The sequence below is a fragment of the Hippoglossus hippoglossus genome, chromosome 8 (assembly GCF_009819705.1).
Source record: "Hippoglossus hippoglossus isolate fHipHip1 chromosome 8, fHipHip1.pri, whole genome shotgun sequence".
Taxonomy (NCBI): domain Eukaryota; kingdom Metazoa; phylum Chordata; class Actinopteri; order Pleuronectiformes; family Pleuronectidae; genus Hippoglossus; species Hippoglossus hippoglossus.
Window position 1 is genome coordinate 16,230,654 of NC_047158.1, and position 17,832 is coordinate 16,248,485.

The window sequence follows — 17,832 nt, forward strand, 5'->3', positions numbered from 1 at the left end:
GGAAGGAACCTGTAGAACCAGACTCAATGTGGGCAGCCATCTGCCTCAACCGGTTTGGGTGAGCAGAGACATTATTCTGATTAAATGTTCAAATGCTGTTTGTGTGCATTTGGAAAACACTTGTTACAAATGAGAAAACTCTGAATACAGAAAACTGGAAACCCAATTCCATCAAACAGGCTCTTAACTTACATGTAGTCTATGAATCAAACCACACACATTATTTTATTCTAAAAAATGCCTTTTATTTCGTCTGGGAATAATAACGTCATGAAACATGTTCACCACCAACAATATATGCTTTTTCCTCAGGAAATTTAAAATATAAAAAAAAAACAAGGATGATCATATGAAATAGCATAATATCATGCAGGGATGGTAACATATATTCTGTTACTATAATCTAGTGACAGGTGAGGAAGAGCATTTTTGTCAGTTCTTCTCTTCAAATGCAAAATGAAAAAGAATTGTTCCTCTTCTCATTTTTTCCCACATGCTTGGCCCTGACAGTCTTTCAAAGACAGGAGTGTATATTTGGTCATGAGTGGATTTTACATATTGAGACAGTGCTTTCTGGAGTCCATCAGTCCATTAGCATCTGGTCCAGTGTCAGTTGAAGTGAGTAAATGGAGGTTAATCCAAACTGTGGCACAGTCGGCCACGGTTCATGATGTTTTACTCTAAGACAGAGATGAGAGTCCGTGCTGTCAGCAGGTTCATCTGCTGTGCTGCAGTGGCTCAGTCACTGCAGTCGTCTCGCCGTCGTCCTGTGGACACACGTCTCTTCAGATCATTGTTAATAATGGAGGTTGGCTTCAACTGGAATGAGACAGCAGAGTATTAGATTGAGGACACACATACGGTGCAGTGGTTGTGTGGTTGAGCATGATGACTTTATTAAGTGCAAGGAAATGCTGTATATGTGCTTGTGTACGTAGCCTCTCTTACTGGCATAATCCTGTGGTGCCATGGGCCTGGACACGACCTGTCTGAGAGCATCCAGCCACTCTCTCTGCTCCCTCTCCTGCTCGCACATGAAGACAAACTGTCGCTCGGGGGTCTCCACCATCACGCCACACTTCCACTTGTTTCCCCGAGCATTCTTCGGGATGCACGCCTTCACAGAGTAACCGTTGCTCTCTGTGCCGATGAAAATGACCCCCAACTCCTCTGCGTCCTACATTGACAGCGATGAGAACATGAACACTCAAGCAGAACGTCGGTCACGGTGCTCGACAGCCATCGTTACAGCTGGATTGAGAAGAGGTTTTGTCCTCACCAGCTGGCCTTTGAAGTAGAACAATTTCCTGTTTTGAGAGTCCAAAATAAACCACCTCTTTTTGAAAGGCTCCTTCTGCTGTTGAAAACAGAATTAATTGTGAAAAATTGGATATCAATAAATGATAATACTTAAACATTTTCTAACTAAGCTCCAATTCTCAACTTGTAACAAGTGTGATTGTGTGTGTGTGTGTGTGTGTGTGTGTCTGAACTTGTCTTTCTAAAGGTGTGAAGTTGTTTTAGGGTTAAGACTTGATGTTGGATCTAGGATTAGAATAAAGTTTAGGTTATGGACAGGATTAGGTGTTTTGTTGTAATGGTTAAAGTTAGGGTAAGGGACTAGAAAATGCATTGTGTCAATGAGTGTCATCACAACTAGAGAAAGACAAGAATTTGTGTGTGTGTGTAGTTGTGCTTATATCTTTGTGAGAACCATCTTGAGCATAGAACTTACAGAGTGAGGACATTTTGTGAAAGTGAGGACATTTTGGCCGGTTTGAAAGTTAAGACTTGCTCTAAGGGTTCAGGTTAGAAATAGGTTTAGGGTAAGGGAATTAGACACGTCTCGTTTGGAAGCACACAGGAGGTGCACTGTCCTCCCGCCTGGATGCTCCCTCCCCTGGTGGTCCACCCCCCGCAAAACATCACTGATCACCGCAAAAGTGGGGGGTCTTCTTCAGGCCTGGTCAAACGCACGCAGAGAAGAAAAAGTTTTGCCAGGAATCTGAACAGACCTGGTTTTGTCTCTTTTCTGGTCAGAGAAGGAAACTTACTCAAGGTTTGGGTCAGGGGCTAGGGAATGTATTATGCCAAGGAGTGTCCTCACTAAGATAGAAGGACTGGAATGGGAGTGTGTGTATATGTGTGTAGGAGGAACAGAAACACACATTCAAATGCACGACTTAGACACACATGGGTGTCATAAACAAGTAACCTACTAGCGGCCCCGTCTTTTCCATGTACCCCTCTTTGAGGTAGTTTCTTGTTATCTTTGGTATCAGCTGGAAAAGAGATGTAAAGGAAAAACACTTGTGTAAGGCTTCAAAACATAAAAGCAAAAACAGGCAAGTTTCTGTTCTAACTGCTGTCGAATAGTAAAAACAAAAAAATGTATACAATGGCTATGAATAAATTTTTTTCAAGTATTTAAAGAGCATGCACATCCAGGATCGGCTGAAACACAACTGATTCTTACTTCTTCATCGCTTCCAGTCGGATATGCTGTTTTCAGATATGCATAGCGAGCAGCACGAATGGCGTTGTACCATGTGACTATTTCCTAAAAGAAAATAAAAGAATAGAGTGTTTCTCCAAAGCCCTATTGCCACAGTATGACTTATGCTATAAAACCTGCTGGCTACTGTCATGTAACCAGCAGGTTTGGACAATCGTGCAGTCCCACCTCAGGACTCTCGTGATAGACATAGAGGTTCCTGGTGTGATCGGCGTCTTGGTAGGTGAGCTGCAGCCCGTGAGGATGACCAATCTTCTCCGGCTGAAAAGTGGCGTTCAGGTCCTTGATGGAGATCACAGCTTTAGGGCCTTTGGACTCCTGGACCACAAATATACAGACAATCAGTTCGTTGGTAGCACGTATCCAACTGTTGGATCGCCATTAAATTAGGTGAGTTTTTTCAGTTTTGGTCTTAGTGGAGCATAAAAATGCAACAGTGATTAACTAACAGTGTAATTTTTGTTTTTTTAAGAGAACTAGAATAACGGTTCTGAGGTTGTATGCCTCCGCCAACCAATAACATGAGGTGACTGTGACCTTTGACCAGTGAAATCTGATCAGTTAAAAGTGAAAATGAAAACTGTTTTGTGAGATCTACATAACTTGACCCTCTACCTTCAACCATACAAATCTAATCAGTTTATCTGTGAGCATTTGCAAAAAAATTGGAAAGGATTCTCTTGAGGCGTTCTTGAGATATTGTGTTCACAGGGTCAAGGACACATTGACCTTTACCTTTGACCATCAACATCGAATCTGTTCATCCTTGAGTTTAACATAACGTTTGTACCAAATTGGATGAAATTCCCTCAAGGCCTTCTTGAGCTATTTTGTTCATGAGACATTGGACAACCCGATAACATAATGCCTCCGTCCACTGGCTGTCGCTGGTTTGGAGAAGCAATGAAGTTAAAACATTGGAGGGAAGCGCTTTAAGTTTCACTACAAATCTTAAAGTAATAACAGTTTCAATCGTGGCAAAAAGAGAACCACTGGTGGTTGTGTCACATGGTGCAGTTCAACTGTGCCCGAGCTGCAGGGAACTCACGTTTTCCTTGTTGTAGTAAGTCAGCGTGAATTGTCTCTCTGACAGGACGAACTTCCTCTTCAAAAACTGTGTGTTCTCTTTTCCTTTCTTCCACAGCCACCCTTCATAGAAACCTGGTATCAGTCCAGCACAACTGAGTCACAGGCGCATCCTTGCAAACACGTCTCATTCCAAAATTCATATATTCAGACATTTTGCAAAGAGTAATAACCCCTCACACTTCACTATGCAAAGAACAGGCTTTTCCTCCACAGTTGTGCATATGAGGAACCACATTGTTCTTATTTTTTAACCAAACAGACTGATAAAGATTTACGATCTGCAGTAAACACGTGTGTTAAAAAAAAAGAAAACAGTGAACACATCACCTGTTGTGTATGGAATTGGTGGATACTTCGTTTCCCCTTTGAATTCCAACCTTTCGTATTTGGCCAGGATCCACTGCTCTCTCAGGACCCTGCGGTTTCAAGAGCAAACATGAAACTATTCCAAGATGAGGAACAAACACATTGAGCTTTGATGTCGAAATTCAGACATATTCTATGTCTACAGTCAGACATCAGGTCTATTTCCTTGTGGGATTGCCCCATCAGCAGACTGTGACTGGTCATGAACGTCACACAACCAAATAATTAATCACGGAGACATCACGTAATCACAAAGACGGTTTTCTGAAGAATTTTAACATCCTGGAAATTACTTACACAGAGTCATTTTCCCTGGGCCGATAGTAGTACGGTGGAACAGCTTTCTCATACAAGGCCTGGGCGCTGGCATTGCCGTTGGATTTCATGAACTTCCCAGGTCCCAAGAAGACACACACATACACATTACACATCTCCAGTTGAGCCTCGCACCTGAAGAATTGCTGTGCTGTCATAGCAGTAATAACAGGGAGGAAAAAGCAGCCGGTATACCTCCACCAGCTCATCATCCCAGAAGTCCAGCTTGATAGATTTCACGTGGCTGGACAGGCTGCGGTGGACGTCAGAGCAGTTCAGACACACAAACACACCCAGCTTGTAGGGCCCCCAGTCTGGATCTGAGGTGTGCAGAAGACAAGGGATTCAAATTCAACGATCACATATTTATTACACTGTAGTACTCATGTGCAGTTTTGAGGTCCATTGTACTTTACTTAATACTTACTACAGAACTTTGTTTGTTAGAGTCCAAATCTTTTGGGTTTGTGATTCCATACATAAAAGCAGAGTCTGGGTGTGGCCCCTCATAACACTTATTATACACGGAAAATGTTTTTATAGTTTACCAACTTTAGTTTTGTGTGGGTTTCATTAAAAATATTGTTTGTTGGCCTAAGAAGAAAATCTATCTAATATTTCAGGTTCTAATACCATGGAAACATTTAGCTAGGGTTAACGGTATTTAGGGCTGATACAGATACAGTAGAAAATGTTTTTCTGTCAGGTCCACATCCACAAATGTAGAGAACAAGATGAATATAGTAAAACAGTGTCTGTTGAGCCACTAAGACTCAACAGCTCTGAACAAAGTAGCTCAGACAGTTTAACACTCACAAGGATATGAGTAACAAGCCAGTGGGGAAAGCTTTGGAGTAAAAGTCAGAGCCTCTTTAACATTCTAATGCCACTAGTCCTTCATACACACTGATCTTTTTAGCCTGATTGTTAACATGTATGATCCAAAAGGGAAATCAGGAATTAGAAAATGAAGAATGAACATTCACTGTGTCGCACAAAGCAGGAGAAAAGAAGTCAGTGACAAGATGAACCACAGATGTAAACCATAAACCAATATATATTTAATTTTACTATTTTTTATTCCATTTTATTGTTGCCCTTCTTTTACCTTCACCTCTGGAGACTGATATATACACAATTCTAACCTCAAGTCCATTATTAAAAATGAATCAGTCACAGATGAGAAATTTAATCTGATTATCTGGAGGTTACTATCTTCAAAGATAATCACTGTAGGAACCAGAGATAAAATAAAATGTGTGATCTAAATGACATAATGGAATCTTTCTTTGCCACGTTAATGAGCAGCACACTGTTAGATGACACATTTCTTACCTGACGCGCCGCAGTCCGCACACATGCTGTTGTCCGGCAGCTTCACCAGCTCCAGTAAGATCTTTTTGTTTTGCTCTCTGTTTGCCATGTCGCTACAAATTCTTCTCTCACAATGATAAATCCCTCTGTCTAAACTGAGCATGGTGGTCACATAGCTTCACACAAAGGAAAAAAAAGCAGTCAAGACGAAAAGTGGAACTTGCCAGAGACGCTTTGGTTGTTACAACACAGAGCAAACCTCCCTTCTCCTTCCTCCTCTGGAGCGAGTCCAGCTGCACTGACAGAAACAGAAAGTTGAGCTTTAATCACTGAGGTTTTCCTTGTTCTATTAAATCAACCGGTTCATGCGCTAAATGCTCTTTGAACTTCATCCATGAGAGGATATGAAAGGAACCTGAAAAACCAGTCCTGCCACTGCACACATTTCAGAAGTGATAACTACACACGATACAAACCATGTATGCAAATTCATTCACCACCTCCGGAAGAGGATAGACACATGTCTATGGACAATGTTACTTGCTGAAAATTAATAATGAGGCCTGTCATTTTCTGTTGTGATAATCCTTTATTTGATCACAACTAAAACCCATTGTGTTTGTGTACAGAGTTAAAACTGAAAAAATAAGAAATAATTGACTGTGATGTGTGAAGGTGTGAAATAAGGCAGAATCTTGTGTAAAAAAGCTGCTTTTTATGAATGTGAATGTGAAAATCTTAAGTGCATCAACAGTACGTTGTGTGGAGACTATTTATACACAGCCTTTACAAAACCAGAGGAAATTTCTATTTTACATGTTAATCTGTTACAAATATTAACACTTGCTCCCCAAAAGCAATTTCTACTTGATAAAAAACACTTTGCAAAGTGCAAAGCCAATTCATAAATGAGGCTAAAAGTTACTACTGTACAAAAATCCATCACACACAATCCAGCACCCCTTAATATTACAAAATATTTCTTCAAAATCACCATAAGAATCAGTCAACACTTTAGCTGTGCACTTGACTTCAGTGATTCAGTCATTTCCATCTTAGAGGAAACTGTGTGGAAACGCCTCCAGACAGTGTTTAGTGTACACACACGTCTGACCACCTCATATTTCTCTGAAGTAGGGAGCATGAAACAAAGGGCAACACTGATTAAAGTTGCCCAAGTGCTGTGCTCCCGATGCCACCACACTTTCTGTAAACACATTCCGTGTTAGCGTCTGAGAGCAACATCCTATGGACCATAAAAGAGAGTGTCTATGATCTCAAGGGCTTCTCTGTGGTTCAGGGGAAGTCTTCAGCGAGGCGCTGTAGTGTGGTTTTGTCAAGACCAAGGTGGATTGCATCAAGGTAGTGCAGAAACCTGGAGGGAAGACAAAAGGAAAAACACAGCTCAGAGCTTTGTGTCTGTGGATGCATACCCATTTATTTGCAGCCTGTCGGTTATTCGCTTGGTGTCAAAACAAAACCTACATCTAATCGTATTAGTCTGTTTAACCGAACCAAATATCATTTCAAATGTTTTATCCGAACCCAGCCGGACCCAGCTCAGATCGGGTATCATCACTCGTAGCCTGATACTTTTCTCGTTCACTTTTGTTAATAGGATATCAATTTTGGAGACACAAATGATCCATCGTGCTTCTCATTTAATTCATATTCTGTGCACTGTTTCACCAATTCTCACCTCCGTTTAACTTTGCCCTTCTCCTTCAGCCGCTCCGATCTGCAGATGGTGCGTAGCACTGGCAAATAGTCCAGAGCAGCCGCTGGTCTGTTTCCCAGAGTACCAACCACTCCTTTCAGCATCAGACCCTCCATCACTTCTCTCCTCACCTGGACCAGCCTGGAACACAACCATACATGTTGGTTTTCTTTGAACTGGCTTAGGATTCACATGTGTTTTTGGGGTCAATTCTGCGAATGTTTACATTTTATTGAAGTTTAAATGAGGCTTAACATTAAAGAGATTGTAGTAAGACTCACTGTGGTTGGCAGGGACCCTCCTGAGAGAAGCTGTAAGCTTCACGATGAGGGGCCACAGGGAGGGTGAGTTCTCCTGCAGCCTCATGTCCAAGCTCTCCTTCCAGCTGTTGGGCTTTGTCCCAGGCCTCTGCAGCTGAACACCGACACCTGTGGAAGCTCAGCGCCTCCACGGCAGCCTGGATCTCCAAGACGCGCTCTCCCGTCTCCCAGCTCCCTCTGTCAGTCTCGACCCTCGACTCATCCGTCATCCCGTCTTTAACCACTGCACCGACTGGTGTCATTCTTCTGTGATTGTCTCCTCCTTCTGGATGGACATGCAGGGAGGAGTCCAAGTAGGACATGTTGTCTAAAAAGTCAGCTATTGAGGCTAGACACTGTGAGACTGGGAGACTTTTCATACGCTCTTCAGAAGTCAGCTGCTTCCTTTTCACCATTACTGAAACTAACCTCTCTTTAACTTCCTCCTTTGCCTGAGGATCCCCCTGCGGCTTGGACAATGACAGAAAACTTTCTTCTGAGTCCGAGTCCGAGTTCAGTCCATCTTGGCCAGGCACACAGTGCCTCCTCTTGTTCTTCTTCATTCTGTTGGAAACTTTAATTGGACTGCCATCATCCGAGCAATCACCGGAGTCTGCCACGTGCAGTAACCTGGCATGAGATAGCAGCGTGTCGGACGGCAGGCAGGTGGATGACGGCTGCTTTTTGGGATCAACAGAAGGATGGTCTTGTGATTCAGAAACAGATTTCTCTGGCTTGCGGATTGGTGCAGTCAACTGTGTGAGTGGTAGAGGTAAGAGTTTCTCCATGTTGGAATAAAGTAGATCGACGCCTCGTCGCCTGCAGTCTATCAGCAGCTCCCAGCAGACCGCCTCCTCCAGACTCTGGCTCTGTTGACAGCAGATACCCGATCAATATCTTACATCAAGTACAATATGAATCAACATGAATTTAGACTATATTAAAGAAACCTAGAAGAAGTCATTGCCCTTGTTATGTGCTGTGAAGAGTTCACCTTGAGCAGCTCCCAGATGTCTCTCTCAGGTTCAATATTCAGGAGGCCCAGTCTGCTCTCAGTGCAGCCAGTGTCACAGGGAGGGAGAGCGGCCGGGACAGACGTCTCTGTTGCCTCTCCGTCCGTCTCCGGCTTCAGTCCAGCTTTGAAAGTGAGCGAGGGAGAAATTAAAAAATCCCATGAAATTAAATAGTTAGTGCTGCACTTTGTTTTAAAATACAACATGAGGCATGGAAAATTATAATTAATTATACAGTATAACAGCTGACATATTCCATCAAAGTAAATGCAATGTCACCCCACTAATTATAAGTCTCGACTTAAGAGCTTATATATTTGAAGTAGTATTTACAAAGCAGAACCAGGATAAAGTAAATATCATCATCAACATTTTCCCAGCTCATCTGCTCACCATTGTTGGTTACGTGGCGACCCCCTGCACTGCGAGTCCAGAACTGCAGCTGCAGTAAACTCTGCCGGATGTCACAGCCATTGAGCCTGAGCAGGGAGCTGATGTCTGACAGGTCTGTTCTCATGTCTTCAGCCAGACACAACAGCTGCAGGTAGCTGCTCACATTTAACTGCACCAGAGGGAGAGGAGGACAGTTTTTACCATCACAAATTCAAGCGACACCATAGAACCGCACAGTGAAACTAAGAGTCAGACTTAAATTTCCTTTACTCACCACTGACGGCGTTTTAAAGTGGATCTCTTCAAAGTAGCCATCGAACATGGCGCTGAAAGCAGGATCTAGGGAAAATATAAAACTTGATTGAAACTCAAAAAACGGACAACACGAGGTAAAACAAGTCTTTGTCCGTGCTCCTACTACTCACCACTGGTAGTGAGGATGACTGGCCTCTTGGTGGTGGTCATGAATGTCTTGATGGCAGCTAGAAACCCAGAGTCTTCATCGAAAATAACATCCACCTCTTCAAACAGGATGAGCGAGGTGGCCGTCTTCTTGCTCTGTTCTTCACTGTTGTCTTTAGGGGTCGTAGCTGCTGGGGACTTCACTGTGAGGTCTTTATGCTTATTTGCATCCTCATTACTTGTTTTCCCAACTTTCTTGGAAGCAGCTACATGAAAAGATGGGGTAAAGAGACAAACAATGGCAAATTACTTACTATTATAGTGCTTACATTTTCACGAAAGGCATCATCATGATAAAATAAAACATTTGAGACAATGAGAGTGCATGTACCTGTTTGTTCATTCTTCTTAATGCTTAGTTGCTCCTTGTTGGTGGGTCGACCCATTTTGAAGAAGTTGGCTAAAGAGGTGGGAGCCAGAGCACCTTTTTTGGCACCTCTTGGCGACTGGGGATGTTTCCTGGGAGAGGAAACCACCCTGCGAGGAGAGTTAATCTTTCCTGAAGGATGAAGAAGGAAAAATAAGTTTTGAACAGTTCAGCTTGTGCAAATCTAACAACTAAAGCCTGCATATACAGTATCAGATCTTTAAATGGAAACAGTGCTACTTCTGTCAGCTGTGTACTAACTAGGAGAGGATCCAGGCCTGCCAGCGCTGCTGCTTGTGCCGCAGCTGTTGAAGTAGGTGGGTTTGTGGGCGTTGACCCCCTGGCTGTCCACCTGGTGTGACTGAGTGGCCTCCCTCAGCTGGGACAGAATAAGTCGGCCGCTCCGCTGAGACGAAGCGTTCACCTCAAATACCTTGAGAGACCAGAGTAAAGTTCTCAGTTTAGTGACGATCCACAAAACAAATGTGTTGCTCAAAACACTTGTGAGGCGTTTGTACCTTGAAGCCCAGCTCCTGGGCACATGCATAGACGGCAGCAGTCTTTCCTATTCCGGTGGGTCCTGTGATCAGCATTGAATTACACATGTCCTCTGCATCCTGCGAGTCCTCCTCTCCACAGTCCCAGTCTGAACACAAAAGTCCATGATGCGGTCAAAATAAATTTACACCAAGCTCAAAGTTATGAAGAGAAAATAAGATGAGCATTTTTAGAATGTCCCACCGTTGTTTCCTTCCTCTTGTTTCTTGTCTTTCTGCTTTTTTCTCTCATCTCGGTCTGCACGGAGTTTCCATTCCTTTAGCCAACTGTACAAATAGAAAAAAGGGAAACATGAAGCATTAGCTCACATATTCTTCAAGCAAGCAAGTGTATCGGTGGGACCTTGCTATCGCGATGGCTACTGCGAAAACTTTGGCTCCAAACGCGCAATATGGCACCCTTCGAAACCAGAACATTTTAGCTTCATTTCTGAATAGTAGGAGTAAGTAGAGACGTGCTGTCCATCTTTAGATATCATCTAAGGGTTAGTCAGTTTAAAACAAATACAGCAGCCATTGTTTTGATGTAGTTAAAGCAGCTTTACTGTAGTTCCTCACCTGTGCAGCCTCCTCACTGAGGCAGTGTTGCCTATGATGTCACTGGAGTGCTGGGGCTGATATTTGTCGGTCCACAACACTTCCTCCTTCACCACATCTGTAAAACAAACTACACTGAGTTTCTGAGATTCCAACATCGAACATGACAAAACAGCCAGTGGAGTTTACAGAAGCCAGTTGAATGAATATAACGAACAAACACCTCAACAATGAAGGTACAAATCACCTCCCGTAAGAAGGTCATCGCACCAGTCTAGTAGGTCTAACTACACTATCATTAAGTTCAGTAATAACACATTTTTAACAAATCGAAACTGGAGGAACATTGAAAACCATCAGCAAACATTTCATGGTCCACTGGTGTCGGTCTGGGCATTTTAATATTTTCACTCTTGGATGTAAACTTGCTTTGTCGTGAGATATTTGTTGGACATATCCAGGAGTTTTCTGACAACTGGCTGTCATTTAACTCTCTTCTCATTCCCTGTTTGATTAGATATCTTCTCGGTTACTTTACTGTCATTATGTCGGTTTCTTAACTGAATTAGGAACTGTCTTTTTGCTGCCTCACCGTTTTCCAAAGTGTCGTCATCCAGCACAATCACAGAGTCGTCCTCGGACAAGATGGGAGCAGCTGTGTTAGAGGGCCTGGCTTTCTCTTTTGCCTCCTTCTCCTGCTTGGATCCCTGCACCCGTCTCGAGCGGCCTCCTCTTTTTGTTGGCTCTGGCTCAGATGTGGAAATGCTCTCTTCTGAATGGTTACCCCGCTGCTTCTTAGCAACCTTCACTGTGTTCTCCCCTTCGTCATCCATCCTCTTCCTCTTGCCTCCTACTGTTGGTGCCGTTTCTAGTAGGTAAAAAACATTGGTCACCTAACTTAATTTTAATTTTATGCCCCAATTGGTCTTTATTTTAGCAATAGTTTATTCTAAATTCATAGTAAACTTAAATGCAGCTCCAATAATAATGCTTTGAGGAAAGTTTGAATAGTATTTAACTTCCTTGTAGCTAAAAATGAGAATGCTCATGCAACTCTCCTTCTGGTCCAGAAGTTGAATACTGGATACAGTCAAAATGATTTACAGAATCAGAGATTAACTGCAGCTTAGAATTAACTGCAACACATCTACGTTCAGATGATCTACTGGTCATTCCACTGACCTGAGGCAGAGCTAAGCTGCTGGTATTCAGTGCGTCTCTTCAGGAAGCGACTGATGAACATCTGAATAGGGAAGGCAGGGTTACAGGTCCTGACCTCCTCGATGAGAAGCTGACGAACACTTTCAGAGATCTCAGGTCTCCAGCCCGAACCCTGAACAGTTAAAAAAAAATATTTGATACATCTGCTGTAAAATATCCACTGCTGAACATCTGCTCGTCAACATTGGGGAAATGATTAAAATATACGAACAATGCAAATCCACAAAATTCACAGAAATTAAATAACATACTGGAGGGAAAGGAGCATTAATTGTGTTTGCAAGTAGAATTTTACCTGCTAAGAGAATCAGATCACCACAGTCATGTCAACATACCCTTTCACACAAGTCTCTACGAGCTGGTTCAGTCTTCAAACTCAAGGAGCCACTAACAGATGGAAAGGAGGATGTTCGGCTCCGAAGCGGTTTCAGTTGAGACAGTAACGGAGATTCAGGCCACGGTAGATTCCAAAGAGGGCAATCTGTAAATACAAACAGACATTCAGAGCTAAGAAACACACTTAAATAAACACAAACATGAAGATGAGTGTTATTAACACTTGTAGTTACTCGAGTAACAAGTAATAAAACGGAACCACCTACCGTCTGGTGGTTGCTTCATGTGTATGACTGGCTGGAAGGAGGAGCAGGAGACGGAGTATGCCTCTTTAGTGGCAACGGTCTTGGCTATCTGCTTCCTGAAGGACTCTGGGAGACCACTCTTCAAAAACTCTCTTCGAGCCCTGAATTGCTCATCGTCCTGGGAGTTTTCAGAGCCCTCTCGGCTGCCCTCATCAAAGATTGAAATCACTCCGGACACCTTCCGAGAACTCTTCTCTTGGCCCAGTGAGGCCCCTTTACAGGCTATGAGAGAAAACACAGCACCATTAAATGATATTTCTGCAGATTACAGAATATAAAATAATAGCTTGTGATTTCGGGTGGGAGAACTACCTGGGACAGCCTTGGTCTCTTTGCCAGCTGGTGTGGCTTTGCCAAGAACATCATTTAGACTTCGCAAACGTTTCCGGGCTTTATTCTTTTCTAGTGCCACCTGAGTGGCAGTCTTCTCCTCCCCCAGGCAGATGATAGAATCCTGACAAAACAAATCACATCACAAGCCTTTCAGAAAACCAATTAGTGGATACAAAAAGGATTAACACCTAATGTTATCGAGACAAGTGAAGAAAAGGTAATGCTCGTCAGGAAGATGACAGGGCAAGAAAAGTCTCCTGTGCTTATTAACAAAAGCCAGAGTCAGACCCCAGCACTGCCTGCTTGAGCAGATATTCACACCACTAATACAACCTAATTTCAAAACTATATCACTAAAAAACTACAACTGAGAAATGAAATTTCCCTTCTTTTACTGTACCTCATTTTCACAGTAACTCTTCTTGAAGGACGCCTCATTTCTCGACGAACGCCTGACTGCACTTTTCTTACTCTGCTGTATCACTTTGGCTTTCTCCACCAACTTCTTTGCCTGCTTCCTTTTTTTTGATGTCTGAAAAAGATAAGATTATAATTATTATTATAAATCCTGACTACAGTTATGACAATGTTAAAAATGTTCCTGGCCAAGTTCATTACATTGAGAATTTGTCTAATTCATAAAAAAACAACAACATTATACTCACTTTAGTAGCCACAGACGTGTTAATGCCACTTCCACTTTCAGCCTTTGACAGGGAAAGATTTCTATGGATCCTAGTAAATTTAATCCTTGTGAAAAAAGAAAGAAACATTTATTCACCACAACAAAATCATAAGCAACATTAAAAAGATATTTCCATTTGCCAGTTAATTAGGTACACATAGCTATGGCCACAGCAGTCTAATAATAAATAAACCTACCTTCATGTTCTAAGCTTTGGTTTTTGTTTTAGAGGTGTTTAGATGGTCATTTTAAAAAGGAGGATTTTTGTGCTGCTGTTGAATTGTGCTGTGTAACACTGCCAGGTTTCGTACACATTTTCTAGCACATTCCCTGATTTTACTAAATTCTAGTTTATAATAATTTCAATGTGTGGTCATGCTTCCATTTCTGTCACACATTTAATGTTTTTATTCTTTTATGGTTGCGATTTTATTGTTATTTATTTCTGTGTTTTTGTTTGCAAAGCACTTTGTAACTTTGTTTTGAGAGGTGCAATATACATAAATATTTTTGTTTATACTGATGACGTTAGGTTAAATAAAACAAACAGCTCTTTGTTCAACACAGAACAATTCAATCCCACCACAAACTGCATCATACTGTTGAATTAACAACTACTAACACAGTTTTGGTGCAATCTAAACATTATAACCTTCCTAACCTCCATAATGATTTCAAAAGCACGCACTGTTGCATTAAATCACAACTATGAGCATGTGTTACCTGATTGGACTTTCTTGCGTGTCAGGCTCACACACCATCTCTGCTACAAAGACTCCGTGCTTGGACTTCCGTGTCTTTGGGGTGGACATCTGCGCAGGGCAGTCAGGTGGAGCAGCAGAACCAGCAGCATCCTTTGACTTGTTTTGTTTTCTGGTTTTTCTTACAGGAGATGTCGGAGTGGATTTGGTTTCTTGCTTGACCAAAGCCTCTCTTCTGGACCTCCTCACAGGTGGGATGGCGGGCTCCTCTTCTTTATCATCACCGATCATGACCACCGCTTCTTCCACAGGAGGAAGAGGAGCAGCAGCCACAGTAATTGAGGTGGTGACAGCCTCATTTTCGTCCTTAGCTTTCTTCCTGCCTTTTCTTGCTGGTTTCTTTTTAGGTACACTGTTTTCCTGAGAGTCAGCAGGGACTTGCTCAACAGTGAGAGGGATGACGCTGTCTTCCTCAGCAACTTTGTCTGCTGCAGCATCTGAATTCTTCTCTCCAGGTTGCTTCTGCTTGCCCTGGCTCTTCACTGGTTTGGGTTTGGACCCTTCCAGGCTGGGCTGTTTGAAGGCAGCCATGAACTGCTTCCTCTCCACCACGGTGCACTTTGGCGTGGATTCACTCTCAAGCACAGCCAGCTCTAGGTCCTCCTCTTGAAGAACCACATTGGATTTCCTTTTGACACTCAGCAAGGTAGATGGAAGTTGGTGTTCAGCTTCGGTCGGAGATGATACTGCTTCTGCAGGACTCACTGGCCCCTTTCTCTTGCTAAAGATAGAAGCTAACTTTCCAACAGCCTTGACTGCTTCCTGTTTGGGTGAGACTGCATGCACCTGAGCCTGGATGGTTAAAGTTCGGGGTGAGATTTGGAGTAATGGCTCCCCACACCCCACGTTTTTCGACTGATCATTGTTCATTTCCTCTGCATATGTTGTGATTTCACTTTCCTGGTCTTTGCACTCTCCATCTTTGTCCTGACTCTGACTTCGCACAAAATCCTCAAAGGATATTGTGACCGTGCTGTGTCTTGACTGTAAGGCCTGATCTTCATTAATCTCCATGTTAACCTCACACAGAGAGGTCTCTGCCTCGTTCTCCTCCGGTTCTGGTTGCTTTGCCTCCTGTTGATGCTTCTTCTTGGAATTCCGCGCACCAATTTTAACCTGTTTTGCCTTATCTCTCAAAGGTACAAGTGGAGATGAGGGAATGCTCTTCAGCTCTGGTTTAAGTTTGTTGCCACACTGGGAACCATTGTCATGATGTTCATCTTTTTCAGTCTGTTTAACAGTGACGCTCCTCTCTGATGTCCCAGCACTGTCAGAAGCCTCGGCACTAAGCTGGGCCAACAGAGCTGCTGTATCACTACCAAGCATCCCACAGCTACTGGTCACCTCCGCTGCTGAGTCTTTGCACTGCTCTGGTTCATCTATACTCACGCAGTCCACCTCCCCTGTCGAGCAAACATTTTCAGCCTCCACAAGTCTTCTAGCAGCCTTGATGGCCTTTCTACCCCGTTTCTGAGATGGCTGTTTCACTGCTGCCTCTGAGCCGGTGTGTTTTTCGGTAGACTGAGATGTCTGACAGTTCTCTTTAGACTGTTCCGACGGGCTGGTCTTTTCTTTGGAGGACGGAGGTCTCCTGCTAAAGTAGTCCATGATGTTGTTTGACCGAGGAGGAGAGAAGGGTTTCTCCGCAGGCTTGGCCACAGGAGAGAAATAGTTTGTGATTGTCTTAACAACCGGACTGCCACCATCTTTGCGGGATTTCTTGCAAGGCTGTAATAGGGGTGACAGAGTTAATCAAACATGAGCATGCATGTGAATGAAGAAAAATGATATGCAACACACCAGCTTTACAATAATCATCATAAAGATACCTGCGTGTCAAAATCCTCAATGACAGATGCCATAGCCACAACACCAGCCATAATTTGAAGAGATCTAAAGCAAAAGAAACATTGTTATGCACATAGCAGCAGGTCACAGCATAGCCACCACCTCCACTGGGTCAAGGAGGTATCCTAGGACCAAGCTGGCCTTCCTAATCAGTCTGTCCAGTCTCTACCTGTCAGTAATTAGACTGTCACGTCCCTTACTTCCCTGTTTGTAATAATTAACACAGGCAAAAGTGCCATGAAAATAGGCATGACGTGATAACGAAGGCAATACCCTTGCAAGTGCTAGTTATCACCTAAACATAAGAGAAGACTTTACAAAATCCTGAAGGAAATTCTTGTGCCAGCTTGCTCCAAGATTACAGTAGCACGATGTTTAATAAAAATAGAAAACATGGATAACAATAGAATATTAACTCTAAAAATAAAAGGGTATTGTAAATGCAGAGTAATGCAGAACCAGTGCCTAATAGAAATGATATTAAAATAAGCAAGTTACAGGAGACAGAAAAACTAATACTACACAAAAATGAGTGTTATGGGATATTGCACATATTGAGATAAAACGATGTAAAAAAAAAAAACTGCAGTAATGCAAATGAATAGTATTGTTGCAAACGAGTGGTGTATAGTGTTTTAGAAGTGTTTCTTTCTGTTAATTTACAATTTCATAAAAACACTTTACTCATCAGTCACTGTAAACATGATGCAGAATCAGCTTTATTTGCCCTGTGTGTGTTCCCATACTAGGAATCTCACTCCAGTGTTAACTACACTTACACAAATAGACATACAGTAAAACAAAAACAGACTACAGAGTAACTACTACGTGCAAACAGAAGAGGACAACGGTGCAGAGCAGAAACGTATATTCATGTACTTACAGTCCTGTGAAGTAAACTGTGTAATATGAACATGCTCATAAGCAGCACATCTAAAAGTGTAGTATCACTCGGGGGCAGCGGGCAGCGGGACACATTGTTCCCGACACTCGCAGACAGGGAGAGGGAAACACTCACCGACGATCCAGAGAAGTGTCTCCTAGTCTCAGCCACTAACGGAGGACACGTTCATTGTGAGGCTCCACGCAAACTTCCAGGGCGAACAACAACAACGAGCTAGCTACAGTTCGCCGGACGCTCCCTTCACCGCAGCTCCCGACCCTGACCCACACATGTCGGGCGCCGGCGGTGCGTGGACGCTGGCGTTGGAAGGTAGTTTTACCCGAATCGTTCCGAGTGGGAATCCACAATACGTGTTTCTTGACGTGCGCTTTCAAAAACGCGCCAGAATCCGCCGTGGACGAAGAGCGCCAAAATACGCGTGACCTTTGGCATCGGCCGATTCCGCCAATCACGGAGGAGCGGCGCGCCCGTCATCCGCTGACGTAGTTCCGCCCT

General features: G+C 43.1%; 2 protein-coding genes across 3 annotated transcripts; both read right to left on the bottom strand.

Moving 5' to 3' along the window:
• Positions 1-498: 498 nt before the first annotated feature.
• Positions 499-6,003, bottom strand: adap2 (ArfGAP with dual PH domains 2). Of its 2 annotated transcripts, XM_034592528.1 has the most exons (12): positions 5,621-6,003; positions 4,481-4,605; positions 4,268-4,359; positions 3,932-4,020; positions 3,564-3,676; positions 2,684-2,833; positions 2,477-2,560; positions 2,220-2,282; positions 1,280-1,357; positions 949-1,177; positions 748-819; positions 499-717 (listed from the first exon to the last, which is right to left on the bottom strand). In XM_034592528.1, the coding sequence occupies exons 1-11, from the start codon at positions 5,760-5,762 to the stop codon at positions 797-799; spliced, it is 1,188 nt and encodes a 395-aa protein (XP_034448419.1). In that variant the 5' UTR covers positions 5,763-6,003; the 3' UTR covers positions 499-717; positions 748-796. The 2 variants fall into 2 exon arrangements, with proteins under 2 accessions (XP_034448419.1, XP_034448418.1); XM_034592527.1 differs by having other exon boundaries at positions 499-819; positions 5,621-6,002.
• A 169-nt stretch (positions 6,004-6,172) lies between these two features.
• On the bottom strand, positions 6,173-17,787 carry atad5a (ATPase family AAA domain containing 5a). The gene is made up of 22 exons (XM_034593232.1): positions 17,452-17,787; positions 16,415-16,478; positions 14,548-16,313; positions 13,805-13,889; positions 13,540-13,671; positions 13,119-13,260; positions 12,768-13,028; positions 12,501-12,646; positions 12,127-12,277; positions 11,537-11,812; positions 10,966-11,062; positions 10,592-10,674; positions 10,369-10,496; positions 10,112-10,283; positions 9,815-9,982; positions 9,447-9,689; positions 9,296-9,360; positions 9,022-9,190; positions 8,610-8,752; positions 7,598-8,484; positions 7,299-7,457; positions 6,173-6,974 (listed from the first exon to the last, which is right to left on the bottom strand). The coding sequence occupies exons 2-22, from the start codon at positions 16,463-16,465 to the stop codon at positions 6,896-6,898; spliced, it is 5,403 nt and encodes a 1,800-aa protein (XP_034449123.1). The 5' UTR covers positions 16,466-16,478; positions 17,452-17,787; the 3' UTR covers positions 6,173-6,895.
• Between the last annotated feature and the right edge of the window lie 45 nt (positions 17,788-17,832).